The following is a 25960-nucleotide window of genomic DNA, read 5'->3' as shown; positions in this document are numbered from 1 at the left end:
TGGTGCCTGCCTGTAATGCTGTTGCTCAGGAGAGGAAGGCAAAAAGATCAGGGGTTTAAGGTCAGCCTCAGGAGGAGGAAGAGGAACATTAGTCTGTCCTTGTTTCGCCATGTGTCCGGGGATTTCTTTCTTTCTTTTCGGAGGGGAGGGTTTTTCTTTTTTTTCTCCCTAAGACAAGGTTTCTTTTGTAGCTTTGTGAGATTAAAGGAATGGACCACCACTGCGCGGCCTTTTCTTTTCCCAAATCAGGTCTCTCTGTATAGCCCTGGCTGCCCTGGAACTCCATCTACGGACCAGGATGGCCTTGAACTCAGAGATTTGCCTGCCTCTACTCCCCAATTACTGGGTCAAAGGTGTGCATCCCACGACCCTGTCCAAGGACTTCTGTTGCCCGGGGGGGGGGGGGTGTAGACAAGGCCAACAGTCCCCAGTCTCTGTGGAGCATTTTGGAAGTCAGGTCTTTATCCTTTAGCATTTCCTCAAGATTAGGAAGGAAGAAATCCTAAAATGGGGAATGAAATAGGAAGTGGAACACCCGTGGGAACAAGAGACATAGGCTCCTAGAGGCCATAACCCCATAGATACTGTTGCTTCCTTTGTCAGCAATGCACACGACTTGTCATGTGGAGAGAAGCTGCCAGCAAGATGGTGTTGCATGTCTCCAAGGACAAGCTGGCCATCAGTCTGTATAACGAGTGAGAAAGCCCTCTTAGTTCACAAGGGAACTCTTTTCTAAAGCCATCTTCAGGATTACAATTTTATTCTATTTCAATCTTGCCTCGGGGAGTAAGAGATAAGTGCCTCCTTCTTTTGTCTGTTTGGTTTTGTTTTTGGTTTTTTTTTTGAGACAGGGTTTCTCTGGGTGGCCTTGGCTATCCTGGACTCACTCTGTAGCCCCAGGCTGGCCTCAGACTCACAAAGATCCACCTGCCTCTGCCTCCCAGGGTGCTGGGATTGCAGGCGTGCACCACCACACGCCGCTGAGGTGAGAGCTTCTCAAGTGACTCTGGTTCCCGTGCTTTCGAGTCAAGAAGGACTTGAGAGGCCCTGTAGGCATACCCCCAAACATCACTGTGATCCAAGACCACTACTGCCAGCTTAAAGGGGAGTCCCCTCACTGCCCTAATTAACACTGACTATTATCTCGACGTAGCCTGTGGTCACCCGAGGAGGTGATCTCGGTCAGGGGATTTCCTTGATAGTTAATTGACCTAGGAGAAGCCAGCTCTCTCTGGGTGGCAGCATTCCCTAGGCCTGCTGTATACGTGGTCCTGAGCTGTATTAAAAAAAGATACATGAGAAGGAGCTTGTGAGCAAAGCCAGCTGTTAGCATCTCTCCATGGGTTCCGCTTCAGAGTCCCACCCTGACGTCCCTGGATGGTGGGCTGTGACCCGGAAGTGTAACATGAGGTAAACACTTTCCTCCAGAGTTCATTATAGTCAGCGTGTTGAAATGAGAACACCCCGTGTCCTGACTGTGCCCTGGGGAAGCAGGAGAGGATTGTTACAGGTCTCCACTCCCAGAAGGACACACCCAGCCACCGTCCATCCTCAGGAGAGCCTGTCTTTACAGAACAGGTGGTGGGGAGGAGGGGCATGAAGTCAGCTTGTCTCCGGGTTCCTGTGGTGGAGAACTCCCTGATTCTCTCTCACTTGAAGGACCGCTCATGCAGGACAACTAAACAGCTTCGATACAATAGGGTCAGACCAGCCATCGCTCTTCTCACCAACTTCACTTTGAATCCAAGCTTGTACACCATGCTCACCACGTTGATCTGGGAATTTCTTTGGATAAATTTCTGTTTCTTGGCTTTCCCATCTCTTTGCTGGTTACAGGACATAGTAATGATCGCTCTGGAGATCAGAGCCACAGTGGCCATAGGCTAAGCTGCTCCTCACCTTCACAGTTGGGGAAGTGCCTCTTAATCCTTCCTCACTCCCCTGCCTGTGTCAGAGCTCTGTAGGGTGGCAGGCTTGTGCTAACCAGTTCGGTGTTATTTTAACCCCCCGTGAATCCAGGCCAGATCCCTGAGCACCAAAGATCCCCAGGAAGCCTCCCTGGCTGGCTCTCTAGAGTTAGCTTGTTGCCCCTGGCATTCATCCTAGTCACACATCGCCATCAATCCTCACGATGCTGACATTGACACAAAGTGCTCTCAAGTCCTAGGCTTGTGCTGATCTGTGAGGATGTCCAGGACATAAGCGTTTCATTGTTGGAACTGAAGCCGAGGGCCCAGGGGTGTTTTGGGGAATTTCCATCCGGGATGCTTGCTGTCAGCATCTCCACCCCCACGGTGTCCTCTGACAGCTCAGCAAGGTATCCCTAACACAGCTGTCCTGCTGCAGCTGGAGGCAGCACACAACTTGGAGATCAAAACCTCCCACTCTTCTACAGGGAGGAGACATCAGAGAGCACATTGGAGGAAAGCAAGCCTTAGGTATGGACCTGATCCCTGGCCCTCCGTGAGCTGAGCGGCCTCGGGCAGTGTTCTGGCCTCTCTGAGTTCAGGGCAGGGTGGAAGTTGGACAGTGATAGCTCTAGTGCTAGCTCTATCTTTTGATTGCCTACTGTTTGTATGTCCCACGTGCGGTACTCAGAACTCACAACGTGATCAGGTACCAGCCAAGGCCTTGTTCACACCTGTTCTAGCCCTACCAGGCACGACATCGGAGGTGGCAGATCTAGCCTTGGTTCTGGAGGAAGGGTGCCACTCCGGGGGACTGCTTAGCCAGTCATAACCATAAGATGCTGTCCCAAACTGGGGGTTAGAGGAGGCTTGTGGAGGGAGCCGGGAGGTTTCCATGCTCAGGGCTGAAGGTCAGGGGTGGCATAAGGAGGATCCCGGGTGCGTAGGCCAGGGACATAGTGGGAGCAGGGACAGGCTAGGGACTAGAAGTCTCCAGTACTGTAGATCACAAACGAAAATGGAGATGGCGAAGCCAGGAGTCTCATACAGAGGTCCAGCTAGCTCTGGACTCCCACGGCCATGGAGCATTCCTATGGTCTAGGTAAACAATCACTTTAACGTGGTATGACCAGAGAGCCAGCATCTGCTGTGACTGCCCCTTGACTTTCATAGGCCAGATGGACCCCATAGCTCCAACCTGGGCTATGAGGTCACATAGCAGCACAGTAGGAACAAGAAAGAGCCTGAGTCTCTCCACTTCTTGACCAAATCTGTCCCATGGCCTCACTCTACTCTGAATTGAACATTTAAAGAGATCTTCAGCCAGCCCTCATCCATAGCCTATGTTTCTGCAGGAGCTGGAGAAATTTCAGTTTCTGTCTGTCTGTGTCCTCATCTGTAAAATCTACCTTCTTTGGAGAGTAATTGAGAAAGATGAAACTTTCTTGCACACACATACAGTCGCTGTACCTTTCTTACTAAATTACTGGAACCTTTAAATGAAGCACATTCCTGGATTTTTTTTTTTTTCTGAGTTCCCTCAGCTGTTTTCTTTTAGACAAAGATTGAAATTGCTTGGCTCTCATCCATGACTTTAGAATCCTATTTATTTAATCGTAAAGACCTGTTTATTTTTATTTTATGGGTGTTTGTTTGAGCATATGTATGTGTGTCACACATGTGCTTGGTGACTGTGAAAGCCAGAAAAATGCAACAGAGCTCCTGTAACTGAATGCACAGTTGAGAGATGCTGTTTGGGTGCTGGGAACCAAACCCAGGTCCTCTGCAGGAGTAGCCAGTGCTCTCAAGCACTGAGCCTCTTCTCCAGTCCCGACCTTTCAATTCTTTATGTGCATCTGTTGCTGCTGCTGCCTGGAGCCAGAATCTTGCTATGAGGCACAGGCTGACTTTGAACCCGCTGTGTAGCTCACACCGATACTGAACTGGTGGCTGATCTTTCTGTCTCAGCCTCCTGAGTGTAACACCTGAATCTTAAAGTCTTTTTTCATGTTTTGGCTTGATCTCTTAGGACAGAATTTGATAGAACTCCTAGGCTGTCACAGTGAAGTCCATTAATTTATTTTGAAAGGTGATCATTCTGTAATTCAGCTCATTTATGAAATTTTGTATGTTTCAACAACCAGACTGTCACTTCCAATACTGCAGATTTTTTTTGTTATGCATAATGTGCTTCTAGGTCTCCAAGGACATTCACATCTATTTTACTCTATGTTCTTTGTATTTATTCCACATTCTTTCATCTCGGGGACTGACTCTTATGTGCATTATGTCATTATTTAGATTCACTTAGGTTGTACTGATATTTTAAGACAGGGTCTCCAGCCCAGACTTACTTCACACCCACTATGTAGCTCAGGCTAGCCTTGAATTCATGGCAATCCTCCTGCCTTAACCTCCTAAACGCTGGGATTACAGGCGTGGCTTTAAAGACCTTAGACGTGGTTTTCCTTGGGCGTTGTGGCTCCTGGATACACGTGAGTCTGGGTGTAAAAATGCACTGTGGCTCTGCCCTGGCGAAGGGTGAGTCTGACCTTCTGAATCTGTGTCCCTTCTGCTGTCTCTTGTCACCTGCCCACGTGTGAAGGCGGCCGCTTCGTCTGTGCACTTTAGTACTGGTCACCATTCAGTGTGACCCCATTATTGTTTCACTATGTGGATCTTCTTCACCATTCTGGCCACAGGGTGGCGGGGGGGTGGAGCACCACTTCCTCACTCCCTCTAGACGTTTGGTCCATCTTTCCTAGGAGCCGGGAAGTCCTCCCAGTGTTTCTTCCACTTGTGTCCAGCTCCCTCACCTAGTTCATCCAAGGACCTGGAGCTCAGTCTCTGGGTGGGTGTGCAAGCTGACTCACTGAGCTGTATGTGTGTGCTTGTGTGTGTGTGTGTGTGTGTGTGTGTGTGTGTGTGTTTGTCTGTCTGTCTGATATCTGTCTGTCTCAAGCAGAGCAGATGTGACTCTACAGGTCTAATTTGTCCATTTGTGGAACGGTTTAACAAATGAGGGTCCTCAAGGAGGTTTGTTTGAACTCAGGGTTCAATAGAAAGAGACAAACCCTGAACCATGAATCCCAAAACCACACCCATTGGCTGAGGCAGGGACCTGATCCATAAGTCACTGTTTCCCTGAACCACAGTAAAAAACAAACAAACAAACAAACAAACAAAAAAAAAAACCAACCAACCAAACAAAGAAAACCCTGGAATTCTTAGTGGTACAATCAACTAAGAAAGAAAGAAGTAAAGAACAAGCATTTTGTGGCAAACTTAATGGAATACATTAAAATGTTTTGATTATAATAGAATCTGATTGTCACCATGGGCCACATCCATCCTGACCTTAAAGGGCACATCACTTGCCAACCCTAGGCCTGCTCATGCAACCTGGCATTGGGTTAGAAAATCCCAACCATCCCTTGGACTCCTGGCTACCTGAGTTCTGCAAACACGTCCTCTTCACATCAGGACAGCTGTATTAGGGGTCAATAGGTCGAGCCTGCTTAGCCAAAGGGACTTACTAGACCTGAAATCAAACCACAGGGGAAAAGGGGCTGAAGTCACCATTACCTCTCACTGACATCATGCATACCAGCCTCCCCCTTCCCCATCGGACTCTTTATCTGTCTGGACCAGACATCCCTGGGCCTGCATGTCTCAGCCCCTTATCCCAGATCAGGGCTTGCTGTTGTCATAAAGTCTAAAATGGAAGGGAAGGGCCTGGAGAAATGGCTCAGTGGTCAAGAGCACTGTTGAGCTCATGGGAGACCTGAGTTCAGTTCCCAGCACACACACACACACACACACACACACACACACACACACGAAGTGGTGGCTCACAACTCTAGTTTTGGGGGACCCAGCACCCTCTGCTGGCAATTGCAAGTACTGCAAGCACACAGTACACAAACACACAGGCAGGCAAAGCACCCGCATACATAGACTAAAAATAAATCTTAAAAAAAAAAATAAAGTTTAGGGAGGAACCTCATGCTCCCAACACAGCCACAGCATCTACCCTGGGCAGTGAGAATTCCTGCCATGATGGACAGCCTGCAGCTTCAAGGGACTAGGGTCATCACAGTGTGTGAGCTCAGTGTTGGCCTCAGCTAGGCCTGGCCCCTCGGCCTTGCAGATCTCACACCTCCCATGTGCTCTGCAGGAGGCACGGAGAATTTTCCGTGGCGCCCACTACGTTACCCTGCTGGGCCTGTGTGGACTGGGAAAGCACAGCTCAGAATGGAGCTCTCCATAAACCCTGGTTATCCTGCAACAGGGTCAGGACCAGGACACCCTGCTATTCTGGGCCTTACCCTACATGGAGGTAGGGACAACCCTTGGAAGGCTCTGGAGAGCATCATCCACCAGGAGCGTGGCAATGCGTGTACAGCCACGATGTCAATATTCATTCGGTCTCCCCCACTGACGCCCTAGTTGTGGCAGGTGTGGTCATTGGCTGGAGGCCTGTCTCACTGGCTTTCCTTGTCACCTTAAGGTGCCCCCTGTCCTCCTGCTACCCGCAGCTCTTCAAAGTGCCCTGGGGACCAGCGGCTAGAGATTCCTGTTGCTGGCGCGTTTGGCTTTGGTCCCCCAGCTCAGTTACACTCAGCTCAGCACAGTGCAAGGACATAAACCCACCAGGTCCCGGGCCCTTCCTCAGAATGGCCACAGTCGGGGAGGGCCAGGTCCACAACAGCGGAGAGGTGAGAGCCCTGCAGGGCAGAGGGGGCAGGACCAGGGTGGAGACGAAGGCCCTGAGTTGGCATTTTCAAGTTTGCGCTTGGAGACAATTAGGACCTGAATTATTAAAGCCGCTCAAGGGAAGAGGCTGTTTTTAAGAAAGCATGAGTAAGCAGCTCTATCTCACAGCTGCGCACAGGATCGAAGGCGATCAATCGCCATAATGGCTGTAAATATTTACTCGGGAAAATGTGTGAGCCACCCACACGCTCTGCGCAGGGGTCTGTATCCAACCCCTGCATACAGCTCACTAAAGACGCCCAGGTCTAGTCCCCGCCTTTCTCCCAGCTTCCTCTGCGGCTAGACCAGTGCTGTGTGAGACCTGAGGTGAGGGGACTCTGTGATACAAGCTCTGTAAGGACTCAGGTGTAGGGTCAGACACAGCTTGCCTGATGCGGCTGGATGGATGGGTGGATGGGTGGGTAGGTGGATGGGTGAATGGACGGGTAAATGGATGGATGGATGGGGGTGGGGTTGGAGGTGGGGGAGTAGGTGGATAGTAATCTCCCTCTGCCACAGTCCTCACCTGTAAAATGGGCTGGTGATGCCCACCTCAGGGCTCGTTAGACCTGGCATTCAACAGTGTAGGCCACGCTGTCCTGTGGGACCACAGATGGAGATGGGTACCTGGCTCTCTGGTATTACATCTCCATAGAGGGGTTCTCTCACAGACTTAGGGAGCCCCCTAAGTATGAGGCAACTCGTGGGGGCTGTTCTAAGGCTCGGCTTTGACCCAGGACCATGGTGTGTACCACATGCTTATTGTGAAGGGTTGGTTTTTATTCTACTCAACACAACTCAGTCACCTGATAAGAGGGAGCCTCAACTGAACAATTCTTTTGGTAGCCATGTCTGAGAGAGACTGTCCTGACTGATGACTGATGCGGGAGGCCTCAGCCCACCATTCACAGCATCATCCCACGGCAGATGGGCCTGGGGTATCTAAGAAAGCCTTTTTTTTTTTTTTTTATTACAAGAAAGCCTGGGCTAACCCCAGGACCATCTATTCCCTATGCCCCCATCCACACAGGCCATGGGCCTGCTTATCACTGAGCCTGTGAAAATAGTGAGTGAGTGAGTGAGTGTGTGTGTGTGCGCGCGCACATTTGAGTGCCCTTACGCGTTACTATGGGTGTTGCAATTATAGCCACACACATACATGTGCACACACACAGGGCCTTCCAGTCTCTCCACAGACTCACCTCAGCCAGTTTCCCTGTGAGATCTGTGTTTAAAAATATCTCAGCCTCCCACTGTGCACCCATTTCTCCCACCAAGTGCTAAGATGGAGCCCCTAGCTCTTTACTTGAACCCATTGGCTTCTAAAAGCTGGGACAACGGGGCTGAGAGAGCTGTGCAGAGTGAGGAAAGAGCACTGTCCTCGGTGTTCCCATATGTGCGCACAACCTCAGACATCTCCTCTCTGTGCAGCAGGTCCGAGACAAAGGCCCAAGGAGTTAGGGAAGGGGTGGCTAGAGTCTGCCATTACGTTTGGGCATTTCCCCAGTATCAAGGAAGCTTGCAGAGGGGAATATGTAGGGACTTGAGAACTCCACAGAGGGTCAAGGGATAAGCTGTACCTAGGTCCTTGCCTCTGCCTTCCTCCTCCAAGGGGGGTGCAAAGGAAGGGGAAGAGCCTCTGTCCAACCACAGTCAGTGAGCAAACATGTTTGGGATGAGAGAGTAACCTGACTAGTGAAGACTGGCTCCTTGGTTCTCCACCAGACCCAAGGCCTAGATGCTATGCAAGCTTGTAATGGGTGGGCGGGTGGATCGATGGATGAGTGGATACGTGGATGGAAAAATGTCTGAATAGATGGGCAGGAGGACACACGGCAGGAAAGATAGAAAAACAGGTAGATGGATGAAATGATAGGTGGATGGGTGTGTGTGTGGAAGGATGGATGAATGGATGGATGGATATATGAGTAAGTGAATGGATAGATCAATTTCTCTCTATGCCTTACGATCTCCCCATCTAAGGTGGGTGGTAGTCGGGGCTGATGGCATGGTGTTTGCCTGGCCCAGAGCAGGCACCCCCCATCCTTACTCACCTTGCTCACCCCTGGCCACAGGAGATGTTTAGGAATGAGGCATCTCCCTATGCTGTAGGCCAACCCCTGTGTGCTGAGGGCTTGACACCACGGCTTCTTGGATCCCTAACTCACCATGAGATCCTCCTCTACTCTCAGAGAGACCTCGGGCTGCTGTTGGCTTGTGCCCAGTTCCTGCCAAGTCCATCCTGTCATTGGGCCCTCCATGAAAGGTAGAGGCTGGGTGGCATGTTCGTGGGCGTTTGACCCTGCTGAGTTAACCGTAGCATCTGCTGCTGCTGCCATCTTCCATCCATCCTGGCTGAGGTCTAGGTGATCTCTGCCCTTGTCCCAGGGTTCTGGTCACTGCTTAGGCCTCACTCTTTGTTTTTCAGGGCCCTTTGCTGACCCTGGGAGTAAGGGGCTGTGACTGGCCCAGCCTAGCAAAATCTTGTGCTCTGTGGAGGCTCGGTTTCTCTTCTACGGCACCTGGCCAGGAAGCCTCCCTCCTCGATCTTGCCCCAGCTGCTGCCTGTTTCTAAGCCAGTTTTCAGAGCTCTCTTCAACCTCCCGGACCAGCCTTGGCCAGAACAGGGTTTCGAACTGTAGTCTCTGGGCTTTGAGAAACCCCACATCATTTCCTTCCATAAAAGTGGAACAGGACAGCCAGAGATACACAATAGAAAGCAAAACAAAGCCAAACCAAACCCCAGCTACTATTTCCCACATTGTTTACAAAGAAAGCAAGCCTTTGGAAGGAGACGATTTCGTTCATTACGAAAGATAGTCACTACTCCTCTCCTCTCTCGTTTCACCTCAGAGACCGGGTCTAAGGGCCGATGCTCAGGGGCCATGGTTTGTGTGTCTGCGGAAGGATGTGCAAATGTACACTTTTCTTGTGCCCCTCCCCCACACCCTGACCCTTTGAGCTCCGTTCCCTCTTTGTCACCGGAACCTGCCCATTTATTCACACTGGAATGGGAGTACTGCATAAGGAGTCCTTTGAAGGTAGCGTTATTGGACCCATCCACCCCCCTGCAGCCTCTGGAGTGGCACAGGATGAGGCCACTGCCATTCCTAGGAACACAGAGTCCTGACCACTAGAGCAGAGATTTCATAGACAGCTGGGGGTGGGTGGGCGTCCGACTGGAAGAGGCGCTTGGTCTGTTCTTGGCTCGGCTCAGGGAATGGGGAGCCAGGATGCATCCCAAGAGATCGAGCTAGCAGCTCAGAAATGCCAGAGCCTGTGCCTTTAATCCTCAAAGGTGTGAAGTGGATGTGTGTGTCAGAAATTAACAGCCTGTGTAAGACCTGTCCTAAAAGGGTAAAACTGTCCAGGAGGCCCGCTGCCGCAGCTTCTGCTGTCCCCTGGTGGGCAGATAGAGAAATGCTATTAAGTGAGCTTTGGCTGGGGTGGGGGTGGGGGACTGGAGCGAGGCTGGGAATGGGGTGGTCCAGGGTGGGAAGGAGGGATGGACAGAGAGGATGGAAGGATTTAGGAACACTTTCTGAGAGGTGCCCAGGCCAGCTGGATCCAGGATGCTCCGCTGTCCATGAACCTCCGTCTAGGAACAGTGAGTAGAGCCGCCTCCTCTGCCACAATGGCTCTGCCTTTCCCCAGAGCAGCCCCAAACGCGTTCTTTTCCATTCGAGGATATTCGAAAGTTGTTCCTGTCTTCCTTTCCTGTTACCTCAGTCTTCAAAGCCTCCCACCGTGGCGTCGGAGACCTGGGCTGCTTGGTAATGATGCTGAGACCAAGAGCCCAATACACTATCTCACCAGCCAATGCTCCAGCACACCCTTCCCACCTTCCCCTTTGTCTGGACATACTTAGGAAGGAGGCAGAATGGACAGAGGCTGGAGCAGGAAAGAGCCTGGACCACCGCAGCCTGATCAACCTAGAAAAACCCACCACCTGGAGAAAGATAGCTGTCCTGCTTCCGGTGGGATTTAATGGGCTCCACCTCATCAGAAAGAGCCTGGAAAAGGTTTGGCAGGTGCACAGAACAAAGCTGGAGCTTCCGGAACTCAGACAGCAGCAGCTAGGGACAGGGCTACCAAGAGGTGAGAGGTGAGAGGTGAGAGGGCGGCTTTCCCTGTAGGGGTCTGGAAGCTACAGTACATACAGCCCCCGAGGCCTTGTACCAGGGCAAATGGAATGAGGAGAAATCACAACTAGTTGACTCTGAAAACTCATCTTCTCTCTTCTGGGTCACAGACAAGGAAGTTAACATGGCTGACACACAGAAAAGAAGAAACCTCGGCTCAGGGCCACAAAGTCACGTCCCATTATCACTTGCCCAGCCACTGCTGTGGTCCTTTATAGATGCTGGCAGGGTCCCAAAGAGCATGTGTCCATGGGGTGATGAGTAAACTGAGACCCTTGCCCAAGGTCCAGCATCAGCACAGAGCAGACCCTCTCAACAAGGCGAAGGCAGGAGCTCCTTTCACAGGCAGCCGACACGACCCTCTCAGCGACCTCATTCTTAGATTCATTTCATTTCAGAGGACACTGATGTGGTGAGAGGCTGGAGCTTGGCAGGGCAGATGAGGTTCCGCCTACCAACTGTGGAGGTGAGGGCTAAAGTTGGTCTGTCAGAGCCGCATCCGGCCTTCGGAATCCCCTGACTTGCCAGGGAGAACCGTGATGCTATGGCTGGCACCCATGTCTATGGAGTTTCCTCTCTTCTCAAGCAAAGAAGATGCCCTTCTAGATGGCCCCTCACTGCCCCTGGTCTTTTGTTTCCCATCACTTGCCAATAGCGGAGCCATCTTGCTTGGGCTCTCTTGGCTCCAAGGTCTCCCACGTCCCTGGGCCTCCTTCTGATTGGAATCAGCTTTGTCATTCGGCTGGCATCCGCATTTAGGAGTGCAGTGGAACCTGGGTATATGCTTGTGTCTATTTGTAGGGGAATATTTTTAGCACGTCAGAATGATACTTGGAAAATTCAAGCCAGATGGGCTCTGTGATATGGGGGGATGTGTGGTCTCTGTTGCTCTAGCTGCCAGCGCTTCCTGGCGTCTGCCTACCTTGTCTTGAGGGGCTCTGGGATGAGGGGCCTTGTAGAGGGCTCCTCTCTCACTCTCTGGGCTCTTTTTGTCTTTTATGCCTTGGGAAATGGGGCTTTCTCTGTTAGCTTCAGCTGAAGTCCAAAGGACAACATAAGAGGCATGATTCTGTGGACCTCACCAAGTGACTAGGGAGGCAGCCTCCTCTGTGGCCTCCTCACAGTCTAGAGTATCTTGGGGAAGGCTGTTTTCTCTGCAGTTAAGCCCTTCTGTGGCCTGAGTGGAATTTAGGGCTGTGAGACCAGGGTGGGGAGTCTGACCCACACCTGGAACAGGGTCAAGGCAATGGCTGTGGCTACCATGGCTGGTCATAGGTGTACCCTGGGTACCTACTACCACTCTGGAGCCAGAGGTCAGGCTCTACAGAGTCCTTGTATGCCTGGGAAAAGAGAGCCAGGGTCCATCTCTCAATTCTTCTCCTGGGAGGCAGGATTAAAGGCACCACAATTGTCTGTTGAGATGGCTTGGCCTGACCATGGGCACCAGGTGAAGGGGTTCTCTCCGCACTGGCTAACACATGGCAAATAACTATAGGATCTGCATAGGTAAGGAGGGGCCGGCCAGCCGCCAGCAGGGAGAAAGGGTCAAAGGTGACACCGAACCAGGATTTCTTTAGTGGTTTTCTTGCCTTGCTGTCTAAAAGCATAGCATGCTGCAGTCAAAGCCAGACTGTCCTGGGCCTCCTCAGCCCCTTCGCCAGAAAGCCCCCTCAAGGACCAGGATTCCACAACCATCTGTCAGAGCAGATGGCTTGGGTGGGGCTTCAGAGCACACCCAGGGTCTCAGGGGAGGCACCCGCTCCTCTTGACCCCTCCCTTCCCTTGCCTGCTCAGCCCTAGTGTACATGCTGGCAGGAGTGAGGGTTCTAAAGACAGCCGCTTTTGCCTCTCTCTTTGGCTGTCAAGACTGTTGACACAATGGCTCCCAAGGAATTGGAATTTCCCCAGGAATCTTGTGTTACATGAAGGCACATGTTGAAGGCTGGTACCAGCCAAAGGGGGTGTGCAAGACAAGATTCCACCCAGTTCTGGCCATCTGTTAGACCACCTTGCCAGTGAGACTGGACAGGCCGTTGACGGCACAGACCACATCTTGACCAGGACTGCCTCTTTATGAATCCTTCTTGTCCTTAGTCTCTAAGTCTCATGTCAGAGCCCTGAAGATGGGCCAGGGGCACTGAACTTCTATGTGTTCCTCTTCTCAAAGTGGCCACACTGAATTAATCTCCTTTTCAAATTCTCACGCTCATTTGTCTCTTTAATTGGCATATTGAGGATAGGTGGATGTACCTGGCTGTCAGGATCTCAGGATCCGGCCGGCTAGTGACATTACTGGCTGAACCTTCTAATCAGGTATAAGTCATTGTATTCTCTCTAAGAAAGGAGGGAAGGACAGACAGACAGACTTGTAGAGAAGAGCACCCAGAAGTCTTCTGGTGTATTATGGAGGGGAAATGTATAAAACCACAGATTCTATGCCATACAGTAGCTTGTCTGTTGGCAAGGATCACCCCTCACTTCCGTGGAGCAGGCATTGTTGCAGGCATTCTGAATGAGAGAGAGAGTGTGTGTATGTGTGTGTGTGTATTCCCGAAGAAGAAACAGAAGAATATGTATGTATGTATGTATGGATGTATGTATGTATGTATGTATGTATATGATGGATGAGGAGATAGCAGGAACAATGAGTTCCTGAAGCAAGGTCATGACCAGTGACTTGGTAGCCTCTGTTGTATCCCTCTATTCTGGTCCGGCCTCCCTGGAGTCTCTCCTGGGACTAGTCTAGTCTTACAATCTTCAATCCTACCCTCCCCTCAAAAGACCTTCTGGAGAGGAAAAGCTACCAAGTGACAGAAGACATCAAAAGACCCTCTTTCTTCTGAAAAAAAAAAAAAAAAAATAGAAGTAACCCTGGGCTCCTGGGCTCCTGGGCTCCTGGGCTCCTGGGCTCCTGGGCTCCTGGGCTCCTGGGCTCCTGGGCTCCTGGGCTCCTGGGCTCCTGGGCTCCCATCACAGACAGCTGAGTTGCCTACACAGGCCCAGACTCCAGCCTCCTTCCAGATACCTCTGCAGCGGTAGACTCCTGTCTTTCCCTTCCCGTCACCCTGGGGTTTTAAGCCCTTATTATCCCATAGATTTGGAGATGAACAAATCTACTGCAGTTTCACACTTTCTTCTTATAAACGCCCCTTGTGGGCTGGCGGGATGTCTCCACTTGCCACCCGAGTCTGGCTTCCTGGCTTCTATCCCCGTGAATCACCCACGTGAGGGTGGAGGCAGTAGGCTTCACCCCAAAGACTGAGGCTGCTCACAGCTCCTGTCTGCCTTGCTCACTGCTAGCGCATCACCGCTCTGGGCCGTTGACATCTCTCGGAAGCGCAGGAAGCACAGGAAGCACAAGGCTGCTTTGTGGGTCACATGCCTATGGGGGCTCATCTTTGTCTTATGGATTTAATTAGAAGTCTCTTTGGGGAGTCGTGCGACTGCTTTAGCCTAGGTCCTTTTCCTCCAGTAACAGGATTGGACACAAGAGCCGGGGGCGGGGGGAGGGTCCCGAGTTTCAAGGTCTGAAGCTCTTAACACCTCATCTTAGATCCCCATCTGCAGAATTTCCTCCCCTTCTGGGTAGGAAGTGCCCACTGCCAGCCAGGAGGCCCTGCCAAGCCTCAGTGAGAGGCAGAGAAAGCAGCTAGAAGCAGACTACTGTGAAACCTCCCCCACCCCCAGGCCGGATCTGGGAAGGCAGGATCCCAGGCCTCCTGTGAAGCCATCCAGATGAGCAGGCTTCTGAGGGGTTGAAGAAGGCTGTCATTGATAGACATTTTCTATGCAGGCTCAATGCACACTGGCTCCCTTCTTTTCCCCTCTCTCCTCTACATGCCATGATAGGTCTGGATTGTCTCTGATGGGAGCGGAGTCCTCAGGGAGGGGGGAGGGGAGTGAAGGTAGAGGAGCCCACTTGTGCAAGGAAGAGTGGACTCTTTAGAGTAGTCAGGCAGGCTTGGGCCACCCCATCTCTCTCCAGGCTTATGAGCCTGGGAGCCTTGGCTTGGGCTTCTGAGGGGCAGCGGTCCCTATGGGACGTACAGAGCTCAGAGACTGATCCTGCTCCCAAGCCCTCAGCTCCTTTGTCCCTGCCCCCAGAGAAGGGACCACAGTCCCCAGTCCCAAAAGGCATCCCTGTCCCAACCAGGCAGCCCTCACCTCGAGCCAGGTTCCCGGAGATGAAGCGGAAGAAGAAGCTGATGATGTCACCCAGGTGCTTCTTACAGCCATGTTGACACTCGTGCAGTCTCGGGAAGCGGCCATCACCACACCTGGACATGGCGTTCCCCAGGTCCTGTTTCTCTGCCTGCCCTTTCCAACTCTAGGCTCAGCACCCTTCTCTTGGGAGGACCTGCCCTCCCCTCACCCACCTCTAGCTTGTTTCTCTTTGAAACCTCTTTTTCAATATCTCTCTTGGTCTTGGCCTATCTCTTGGCCTCTCTTTTGCTATCTCCTACACTTGGGAAAGGGCCAGAGACCAGCAGCTTCTCGGCTCTCAGAGTCTGTTATGTCTCCCTGAGCCTTTGTGGGACCTGCATTTATCTTCTCAACCTCCAGGACCCAGGAACCCACTGTTTCCCAAATGAATGTCAGCAGCTGCAAAATGCCAGGGAGGGGCATGGGCATTGCTCCGGCACCTCAGGAGGAGGTGGCACCACTGTGACTTACAGCTCAGGGTGTGAACCTCACAGGCCCACCCTGCCCCCAGCCTTTGGCCTTCTCTTGACTCCTGCCTTCTACTTATCATCCAGGCCCCCATCCTACCTGAGTGTCTGAGAAGTAGCAAATGGAGAGAGAAAGTGGTCTGTCTCCTGAGGACAGGGGACAATCAAGAGCAAGGCTGGAGCAGGGAACTACTGACCCCCCACTCCCTTTACTGGGCACCTGGTAAATGTCAGACAGCTCGCTGAGGTCCTCTGGCTTTCAAGGAGGCACCCAGACTTCTCTCAGCTTTTACTTGGAGACATTGGGACCTGACAGGGGGAGAAATATGCCCAGTGAGAGACAGCTGTTCTAGCAGCAGTCAGTAGAAGGCTAGCCTGGCAGGCATGAAGTTCAATCCCCAGCAAAAAGACTTCATGGCTAACACCTTTAATCTACTCAGGGACTGGAGACAAAAAAAAAAAAATCAGAAGTTCAAGGTCATCCCTGGCTACATTTTGAGTTTGAGGCCGACCTCAATATATATGAGAGTCTATATCAAAGCAAAACAGAAAAACAACAGTACCATTCTTCCATGCTCCTTGTAGTCAGTGTGGCTTAGTTCTGGCCAACAAAATGTAAACAGTCTTCTAGAACATTCTACGCTTTTGTTGTTTTACTGACACAACTGGCAGCACCTTCTTCCACTTGTTTTTGCCTGCAGTGATGCTGGGATGGGTAGAGCTGACATGACCACTTTGCAACTGAGGAAAGAAAGGGCCAAAGCACCAAACTGGCACATTTTTGTTAGCCACTTCCTAACTCAAATGGAGCCACAGTTGCTCAGGGTTTCTGTTACATACAGTCAAGTTGCCTCCTCTAAAATGGAGGCTGAACTGTTTGTGTCGCATACTCTGACAGGCTAAGAAAGCGCGGTGTTTGTTGACACTTGTGTATCTGATTGTGTCTGCTGCTCCGAGCCATTTACCAAGCACACACAAAGGCTGTGTGACAGGCCCAGCAGGCAGCTCTGGCCTTGGGTCTACTGATCCAGCATATTCAGTGACTGTAGAATATGTATCTAAGGTGAGTTGTGACACCCTCAGGGTCCATTCAGGTTCCAACAAGAGAACCTCACGAACTCAACTTTCTAGATAAAAACATGTTTCTTTTGGCAACATTCTCCTTTCCTTTGCATTCAGCTAGTTGCTGGCTATTGGGCTGTCATGGAGATGAATTGAAGACTGTAGGTGCTGGGTAGCTGTGAGCCCCGAGCTAAACCTTCCCCCCATCCCCCAGGAACTGGGTATCTACCTCTGGCCCCAGGCCTAGTGGATTGTGTGTGGATCTTTCTGTCACCAGGTGTGCTGATGTGGTTGAGGGCCAAGCCAGGGTGGTTGACACTGGGGATGGGGTGGACAGGAAGACAGGTAGTTCAGCCCTGCCGTTGGTCCTCTCCCTCAACCACACTGACTTCTCACGGGAGTCTCTTAGACTGTTTGAGGAGGGAAATGGCATGTGATTTGACAGGCAGAGAGGCAGGAAAGGTGACACCAGCGAAGCCCCTTGGGGTATGGGCAGTGGAAAGGGACTTCTTTCCTATCCTGTGGCTAGGAGAATACTATATAGAGCTGCTTCCTGTGCTGTCTGGAAGGAGAGGTGGCCTGATGGAGCTGTTCCCATTGATCATGGCCTGTGGTTAACCATGGAGTCAGGTGTCAGGGAGGTGGGAAGAGGGACATGGTCGGAGAAGGACCCATCCAGGGGATGAATCCGCTCTAAATGCTTTTGAGAGGGTGCCAAGGCTGGGCAGGTGCCTGCCAGCCTAGGAGCCAGGTGGCCTTTCAGCCACGGCAGCACCTGCCCAGAAGCAAAGTACCATTTATCCCATTTGACTTCCATTACTCAGCATTGGAGAGAAGGGCCTCCCCTTCCCAGCGGCCACGGCTGCAGCTGTTGTCATGTGCTCAGTTAGCCAGCAGGTGGCAGCCAAGCTCAGCAGCATCCTTCAATTGCAGACAAGGGACCACTCTTAGTCCTCACTAGGATTGACTAGGCCCTGGCTTCAGACCCTCCAGCACGCCCACTGCTGTGCGTACCACACTTGGAGGTCACATTCATCACTGTTGTTAACCAAGGGGCTTGGTCCACGTCCTGATACCCATTTCCTCTCCCCATCCCTGGCACTGCTGGAAGAGTAGAGGTGCCCACTTAAGACAGGGAAAGGCTGGAAGCAGCTGCAAGGTTCAGGCACAGTCATACACAGTCCACAGCGCTAAACACGATCTACCTCTCTATCCAGAAGGAAGCCCGGGGAGCAGGAGACACAGGAGGTGGCCCTTCACTCTACCCACGAAGTGTTTTCCCTGTCTCCCATGCTTTGGGTTCCAGATGAGAGCATTTAGGTTCCAGAGGAAGAGGCCCTGAGGGGAGACAACCCTGGGACTATTGCCCCAGAGGCTGAGAGATGGTCACCTGGCCCATTGGGGCTGTTCTTAACATTTAGAAAGTAACTGCTAAGGGCCGGGTAGAGGTGGTCCTGATCCTGAGGATGGCTACCCAGAGTAGCAAGGAGGACAGTGTCTCAGCTCAGCGGCTTTTCTGGGAATCCTAACACACACATCAGTGAGAATCACAGTAGCTCCCTGGGCAGGGCCGCAGGGGGTGTAGCCCTCTAAGGAGTGAAGGCGTGGTTTGCTCTGCAACTCTGCAGTGGATTGAAGATGGCCACTACACGATGCAGCTCGAGGTGCAGGGAGTCCATCCGTCTTTTCCTGTGCCTGAATTGCCCCGTGACTTGAACGGCTGACGAGGCTGTGAGTCTACCCTTCAGTGGAGGGGTGGGAGTGCATCCCTGCTTCCATGAATGGTTGTGTTGTGTGACACAGAAAAAACGAGCTGCCCAGGATAGGAAGCATTTCCCACCGCAGCAGCTGGCATATAGGCTTTGTAATACTCGTTCCCTGTTCCTCCAGAGTCTCTGTGACCTTCTCCAGACCCAGGGTCTGGGCCTTCTGCCTGACTCAGGCAGCCAGGACCCCAAGACATTTGGGGAGGATTTTATTTTAACTTAGATAATTGAAGAGACCCAAATCTCACAGATCTCCCGGGGAGGCAGACTTGAGAAGCAGGTCTGTCCAGTTGGTGGTATCAGCTACAGCTGGAACCGTGCCTCAGAAGGCATTCTGCCAGGAAGGGCCACCCACAGAGCAGGCCAGAGTCACAGCTCTGGCGCACTGAGCTGTCCCTGGGGTCCTGGACTGAGAACTGGTGCTTCTGGGTCGGGAGTCAAGCTGCCTGCCCTACCCTACCCTCTGGACCCACGCATCTTAGAGACCACGGCAGCTGACCCCTCCTAACTCCCAGGGCATAGCCACAACCGGACTAATCCTTGCACCCTACTCTGAGGTCCCTGAGTCTTGCCCACTCCAGGTTTACGTCCAGTCCTCATTCAAGTTTTAGGGACTCTGTGCTGAGCCTTGACCTCCTCTCTCAGCAACCCCGGATACCTGTTTTTCTCATCCTACTGATGAATGGAAAAACCCCAACAAGGGCGGCGTCCAGGCGGCTGGACTTCCACAGGCACCCAGTGCCCAGGATACCGTGGCAGTCCTCACGGGACATGTGATGGAGAGGCCCTGAATGGTGCTCATTGTTCTGTGCACCCAGAGCCTGAGAAGCCAACTCAACAGCCACAGCATGGCATTTCACATGCACACAAGAGCTCCAGCGTGGCCACACTGATGGAGTCCCATCCTTAAGGGACCCAGGTGATGTGTTGGTACTGAGTAACTGGGACTCGGGAGCTTGCCCAAGGGAGTCAGGCCACATGGAATCTCCACTCCTTAGTCTGTGGGGTCCCTTCCTGAAAGATGAAGGAGCTCCGGGTCAGAGTGCTTCCGAGCCCCAGTCCCTGGAGAATCCAGCAAGCCATTTAATCTCTTTTAGTGCCCGTGGACTCTTAAGTAAGATGAAGCAAGGGGGAGGGGGTGGGCTGCAGCCCCTATTTCACACAGGTAATACACATTTCTTCCCATCGGTCCTGTCTCCTCTCAGTGGCTGATAAACATGTTCATCCATGCAAACACGGGACTGGTCCGTGCTATCCTGGCCTTACCCTCTACTGTGTGTACCTCTGAAGGGTGTGACTAAGAAAAGCCCTGTCCTCTAAGAAACCACCCTGAATAGGGTGTGGCCCTTGGTGTGACCGTTCCTATCCAGTGGTGACTGAGAACACAGCCTGCTTGCTCTCCACCCAACTTATTATGGCCCTGCCTAGAGCCTCTACTGCCCAGTAGACAGGCCTGCAGGTCAGGATGGGCATCCATGGAGGAAGACAAAGGGCTTCAGTAAGCCCTTGACTCTAGCTGTCACCCAGGAGAGCTCAGGATGGCAGGTATCAGGGGGAGACTCTGAGTTTGAAGGGGACAGGAAGCTGAACCGTCTAGGAGGGAGTCCCTTGGACACACCAGAATGCCACAGCTCTTTTTGCTCTCGGCCTCCACCCTGGCGGACAATGGGAAACATCTTCACATCAATGCAAATCACACAGCCCTTCTGTGGGTAGGCTTCACACCTTCTGCCACCCGCAAAGCCATGAAACAGCAAGGGACCCACACTCCAGGGTCAGGGCTCTTTCGGAACGGTATACAGCTACGCGCAGGTGCAGATACAACGGGGTCAGGATGCAGCAGCCTTGTCCCCTCATGGGTATGCATGCACAGGCCACTTGCTATCCCCCCTCTGCTCACGAGCACCGTCCAGCCTGGGAGGCTAGGAACACTGACTGTCTCTGACGAAGAGACTGAGGCTCCCTGGAGATTGCACAGCAAGAGAGCGTGTTGCCTAAGAAAACACACAAAGCAGTCTCCAGGCCAAGCACTCATCTTGTCCCAGCGACAGAGTCTTAGACAAGCCTCTGTGCCATCAAGATCATACATGGCATGGTGAGAGAGACCTTGGAACTGATCCTGGAATACTGGCATGGGGCTGTACTTCCACATGCATGGTGCTTGTGTAGGCACACTCACATGTGCAAAGGTGTGAGTGTGTGTGTGAGAGAGACTGCAGGGGCCCTGTAAGGTTGTTTCTGTGTCTTCTGTACTATCAGTCATGGTGACTACCCCACATAGCTGAGAATAAGCACAGCACAGTTACTGCTGGTAGCCCCGGCCCCATGCCATGAACACCCTAGGATGCCAGCCTCAGTCTCTGGGTGCATGGGGTAAGAACCAGGAGGGACTATATTAAGGTATCTTCAACTCTGCCCTGAGGGTAGGTCTGAGCCCTTTCCTACAGAGGACTTAGGACGAATGCAGGAGATGTTCAAGTTGGCTCCCCAGGTAAGTGCTGGGTGAGGCAGAGCCTGGCTTGTCAGCCCCTAGCCTGCCTCTCTCTCCCAGCGGCTCTCTGAAAAACCTGTGTGTGACCCTGGTCCTTAGTCCCCGTGCACTGCAGTCCAGCATAATAGTACTGGCCTGGAGCTTAGGTCTCTGTGTGGCACAGGGCGTCAGTGAGGGGAGGATGGGAATGAATGGAGACACATGTCCCAACAGAGGAGGAGGCAGGGTGACTCCAGGTGGCTGCTGTGGCCTCGGGAAGGACGAAGCTCAGTGTGATCCGTACCCACCCTCTCTGGACCCCAGTCACTCTTGTCCTACCTGAGCCTTGAGGGGCAGCACTGGACAGGATCCACTTGACTAAGCAGCAACGCATCAGGGCCTGGCGAGTGAGCTGTGGCCTCTGCCACTTGATGCCTTCCTTTTTGCTCAGCGGTATTCGGCCGGCGTCTCCCAGGAGGCTGCCGTCGGATGCCTTCATTGCCTCCTGCAAAGGGAGTGGAGGTGTAGGGGGCTCCTGAGCACACGCACTGACAGGAGGGACCTCCAGAAGATCCTACAGGCCACACTGATATCCTGAGTGAGGCCAGTCCTAACCGTATCAGGAGCCTGCTCTGAAAGCTACAGCAGTGCTGGCTGAAGGAACACACACACACACAGCCCTACTTCCCCATGACTCTCTTAGTTTCTTTCCATCCTGCACTCAGGCTCTGGCATAGGGTGGGGCCGAAGAAGAAGAAGGTTCCAGAAAAGCAAGGCCGGAAACGAGCCCTGTCTTGATGAGCTCAAGTTCACCCCTTCACAAGCCAGGCTGCCAGAGGTGAACAGTTCCTTAGAGAACTGACTGAAGCCTGGAGGAGAGAGAGGGTTCATATGGGGGACACAGGTAGGTGCACTCCTTTCTTCCGGTAAGGGCCTTGCTTGTTTTGAGTTTTCCACTGGAAGTGACCTGAGAGTGGATGAAAATCTATGTGACTACCTGGGTGGACCACCCACCAAGCTTGATGAGCTAAAGGAGCACGCCTGTGGCCATCTGGCCAGCCAATGAGGGGGACCTGGTGGGGTGTCGAGAGACAGTGGGGCAGCCTGGAACCACCATGGAGGACGCAGATCGGAGAGATTTGTTTGCCTATGGCAATCCTGGCTGTCAAATCGTCCCTAGTGGTGGTAGGGGAGCTCCCAGCTACTGGGGAGTTGGCAGGCTGCAGTCAGCCATGACAGCCCATCTGGGCATCTGGTTTGTTTTGTCTGTGTCCCGTCTCCCACCAGCACAGAAATGGGACAGGCATGGCTTTGGCTCACAGTTGTCATCCGTCAAATTCTCAGCAACACCCCTACATCCCTCCCCCTCTCCAAGGCTCACTTGGCAGCGAGGAACATTGGTGTGAAGGGAAGGGGGTGCCGGGGATGTGGAAGGGGGCATCTCCCAACACATTCTGTGCACACGTACTTGCATGCTCCAAAGGGCATGGATCTACTCATGCATGCATGCACAGACCCACACACAGGCACATGCTCACGCGCACTCTGCCCCGGCTGGGTCAGAGGCACCTCCTACATTATTAAACACCTCATTCAGGAGAGAAATGGCCTCGATGAATGAAATCTGTATGTTGGTCAAGGAGTCGGGGGAGGGGGATAGGGGAGCTGCGTGGGTCTGACAGCTGGTACTTCATCATCTCAGGAATTTATCGCTGAAGAGTCTGAGTGTGGGAGGAGGAGGAGCAGGGACGGACCTCAGAGCCTCAATGCTGCTAGCAGGGGCATCTTGTTAGAAGCCCCACCATCCCACCTCTGCCCCTACCCTCAGTGCTGGCACCAGTAGCTTTTGTCTCAGATCCTAGGCAGGTGGGGTGGACCCCGTGATTTTCGGGGTAGGCCGAGACCCCTTAGGGCATGGTGGTCTGAGCTACAACTGACTTTATTGTCACAACCTGGTGAGGTAGGCCACACCACCTTTCTTACAGGTAAGGAAAAAAGTCTCTGAGGAGTCTGGGCCATGTCACACTGCAATGTGGCACTCTGACTCCAAAGCTCAGATCATTTTGGCCTGGCTAGGACTGGCTTCCTCTACCTGGCCGAGTGGCCAAATTCTCAATTTGAGCCTCTCAGGGTCAGGGCTGTGACAGTTTCCCTTCCTGAGGGAGCAGAGATCTCTGAAGAGAAGGAAGGGCAGAGGGGAAAGAGCCTGTCCGTACTCCCACAGAGGAGTCAAGCCCGTGGCCCGGGCCCGTCACAATGAGAGGGAGGCAGGAGCAGGGAGGGGTGAGCATGGGTCACTCTCATGAATATTTGACACTTGTCTGTCTGGGAGAGGGTCTGATTGAGCTGCCAAGGAATGTTAAATAGCTCTTCTGACACCTCTTCTTGCCTCCCAGGCTCAAAGGCATCGAGGGGAGGGAGGTGACCCCACTGCCCCCTCACTCCTATTGGTGCCTGTGATGGGAGGTGACAGAGTGAGGGCTGCTAGTGAGGGCTGTCAGTGAGGATGTTGAAGTAGAAATTAAACATCCGTTTGCCCCTGCTCGGGGTCCCTGATGGCGTCCTATCGCTTTGCAAATCAAACCATGTCACATGCCTGCTCCCCCAGCAAACTGTGCTCCTCACAGGCTTCCTCTCTCCACAGCTCTGCCTGGGTATTGGGTGTCTGCTGATCCCTGCACTGGACACTTGGCCCCCGGATGCTCAAGGTGTCAGACCCCCAGAGCACTGTTCTAACTAGGTCACTCCAATGTGCCTCCATCTCCGCCCCTGTCGCTGCACCTCCTGGCAGCATAGATTATAGCTTATTATCCTCCTTTCTCAGTTCACTCCGGAATGTCAGCTCTGAGATGTGTGTGTGTGTGTGTGTGTGTACCTGTGTAAACTGCTCTTTCTATCAAAGAACCTGGCACCTAGGAGCCCTTCATTTTCCAAACTGTGCGGTAAAAGAACAATTCATCCAGAATAAAGATGTGCAGACATGTCACCAAAGGGAACAGAGATGGCACATAAGCATCTGGGAAAATGCCATCTTCTGCCACCAGGGAAATGCCTTTTGAAAACTACCGTGAGCGCCAGCAAGATGGCTCAGTGGGTAAAGTGCCTACAAGCTGAGTGGCCTGGGTGCGATTTCTAGAACCCACACCCACACACACTCACACACACACACACTCACACACACACATACTCACACACACATACACAAATACTTTTTTTTTATAAAAAAGCCACCATGAAAAACACTTTATGCTTGAAATTAAAATAAAATAAAATAAAACAGATGGGGGCCCTGGGCCACTTCGGCCTGGCCACTGGGAGCCCAGAGTACTTTAGCCGCTCTGGAGAACAACGAGACAGGTCCTCAGCAAACAGAACACCCAGCTAGCACACAGAGCCTGGCAATTTCACTCCTGGGTGTTTGACCCAGGCGGTTGAAACTTCTAACTGAATATTCATGGTATTTATTTGTAAGAGCCCCAAAGTGACAACAGCCGGGTGTCCCTAAGCGGAGGGTGACGAAACTGAGGGTGGTGCAGTTGTCCCAGAAATTCCCAACCGCGAGCAGAGAACACCTGGACACTCACCACAACCTGAAGACTCAGAATTAAGCTGGGTGCAAAAGCCAGTCCCCAAAGGTCACATGCCCTGGGAGTCTATTTACATAGCATTTTGAAATGACAGCAGGCAAGCAATGCAGAGCAGATTAAAAAGCCAAGAATTGGGTGGGGGAAGGACAGAGGGAGGAGAAAGGTGTGGCTGCAGTGACGGAAGGGCAACAGAAGGACCTTTTGTGACAAGAGCTGGTGTGTTATCTTGATGGCAGTGATGGATACAGGGACTACAGGTGACAGTGTTCTAACTACCACACACACACACACACACACACACACACACACACACGCTTAGGCCGCTGGGCCAACGTGAGTGTCTGCATCCATGTCCATATCATGGGCGTGTTATTACAGTAGTTGGGTTCTGTTTTTAAACAGGGTCTCCCTACTGAGACCTGGCTAGCCTCAAACTCACAAATCCACAGATTTGTCAGCCTCCTTCTCTTGAGTGCTGCCCCGGCTTCTTGACTGGGAGGATTATAGGCCTGCTCAGGACACACAGCTTATACTTGTTTTTTGCTTGTTTTGCTTTTTTTTTTTTTTAAGTCAGGGTATCATGTGTTTCAGGCGAGCATCAAATGCAGTTTTCTAAGAATGTCCTTGAACACCTGATCCTTCTGCTCCTACCTCCCAAGATACTGAGAATGTTGGTACATGACACCAGTACGACACTCTATGAATTTCCCTTAGGAAAACTTGGCAAAGTGGATGTGGGGTCTATGTTCCTTTTTTTTTTTTTTACCATACTTAGTTTAACAAAAGTTTCCTTGGGGGTTGATGAGATGGCTTAGTGGGTTAAAGCGCTTGTGGTCAATCCTGGGGACTTGAGTTCAATTCCCAGGACTCACATGGCCGATGAACTGAACCCTGCCAATTGTCCTCTGACCTGCGTGCCTGTGCGTGAGGGATGGAACAGAGAGACTAGTGTCAGGTGTTTAGGATGTGCTGAGTTGTGGGCAGTGACGCCTTTTCCCATGGAGACGGGGGGGGGGGGGACAATGCCCTCCCTGCCTCTGTCTGATGGTGGCCCAGCTTGCCACCAGATACCATTGCCCCAAGAGTTTTCACCGCATCAGCCCTTGACCCTAGCATTCTGATGGCTGGTTCCTCACCCCACAGAAGTTCCCTGGAAGCCGTGACGCCCATGGGACCTGTAAGGAATGCCTTCTCCTTTAAGAGAATGGTGTCAGACCACTGGGGTACCCAAAGGTGAGGCTCTTGGTAGCTAGTACAGTCTCTGATCCCAGAGAACCCAAAAAAGCAGTCCAGAGGAGGACTAAGGCATCCAGTGGACATATGCTAGCCAAATGGGGTGGGCTGTGTAGCTGAAGGCTGCAAAGAGTTCTGACAAAGTTTCTATTAAAATATCCAGCAGTACTCCAGAGGTCTATCTTAGGCATAAATGAGCATGCAAAGTTCACTGATACATACATACATACACACACACATACACACCACAAAGACAAACAAGCACGTAGCCTCATGAATGGAAACAGCAGTGAGAAGTTTTCTAAAGCAACCAGGACACTGGATGCTGGTGCAAAGGCCACACCTTGCTGTGGGTGGGGCATTCGGGA

General features: G+C 52.2%; 1 protein-coding gene across 5 annotated transcripts in view; it reads right to left on the bottom strand.

Moving 5' to 3' along the window:
* Positions 1–25960, bottom strand: part of Kcnip3 (potassium voltage-gated channel interacting protein 3) — a 62143-nt gene that overhangs the window by 30880 nt on the left and 5303 nt on the right. For 4 of the 5 annotated variants that reach the window (XR_009587524.1, XM_060372220.1, XM_060372219.1 and 1 more), the window contains one exon: positions 21112–21277. Coding sequence is in view for 4 of the 5 variants with exons in the window: in XM_060372220.1 (XP_060228203.1) it covers positions 21112–21277 (166 nt within the window). In the remaining variant the exon portion in view is untranslated. Of the gene's footprint in view, positions 1–14968; positions 15505–21111; positions 21278–25960 lie in introns of those variants that run through there. The other variant, XM_060372222.1, reaches the window with a different exon arrangement.

Source organism: Meriones unguiculatus, chromosome 18 (genome assembly GCF_030254825.1).
Source record: "Meriones unguiculatus strain TT.TT164.6M chromosome 18, Bangor_MerUng_6.1, whole genome shotgun sequence".
Taxonomy (NCBI): Eukaryota; Metazoa; Chordata; class Mammalia; order Rodentia; family Muridae; genus Meriones; species Meriones unguiculatus.
This window is presented reverse-complemented; position numbering and strand designations above follow the sequence as displayed.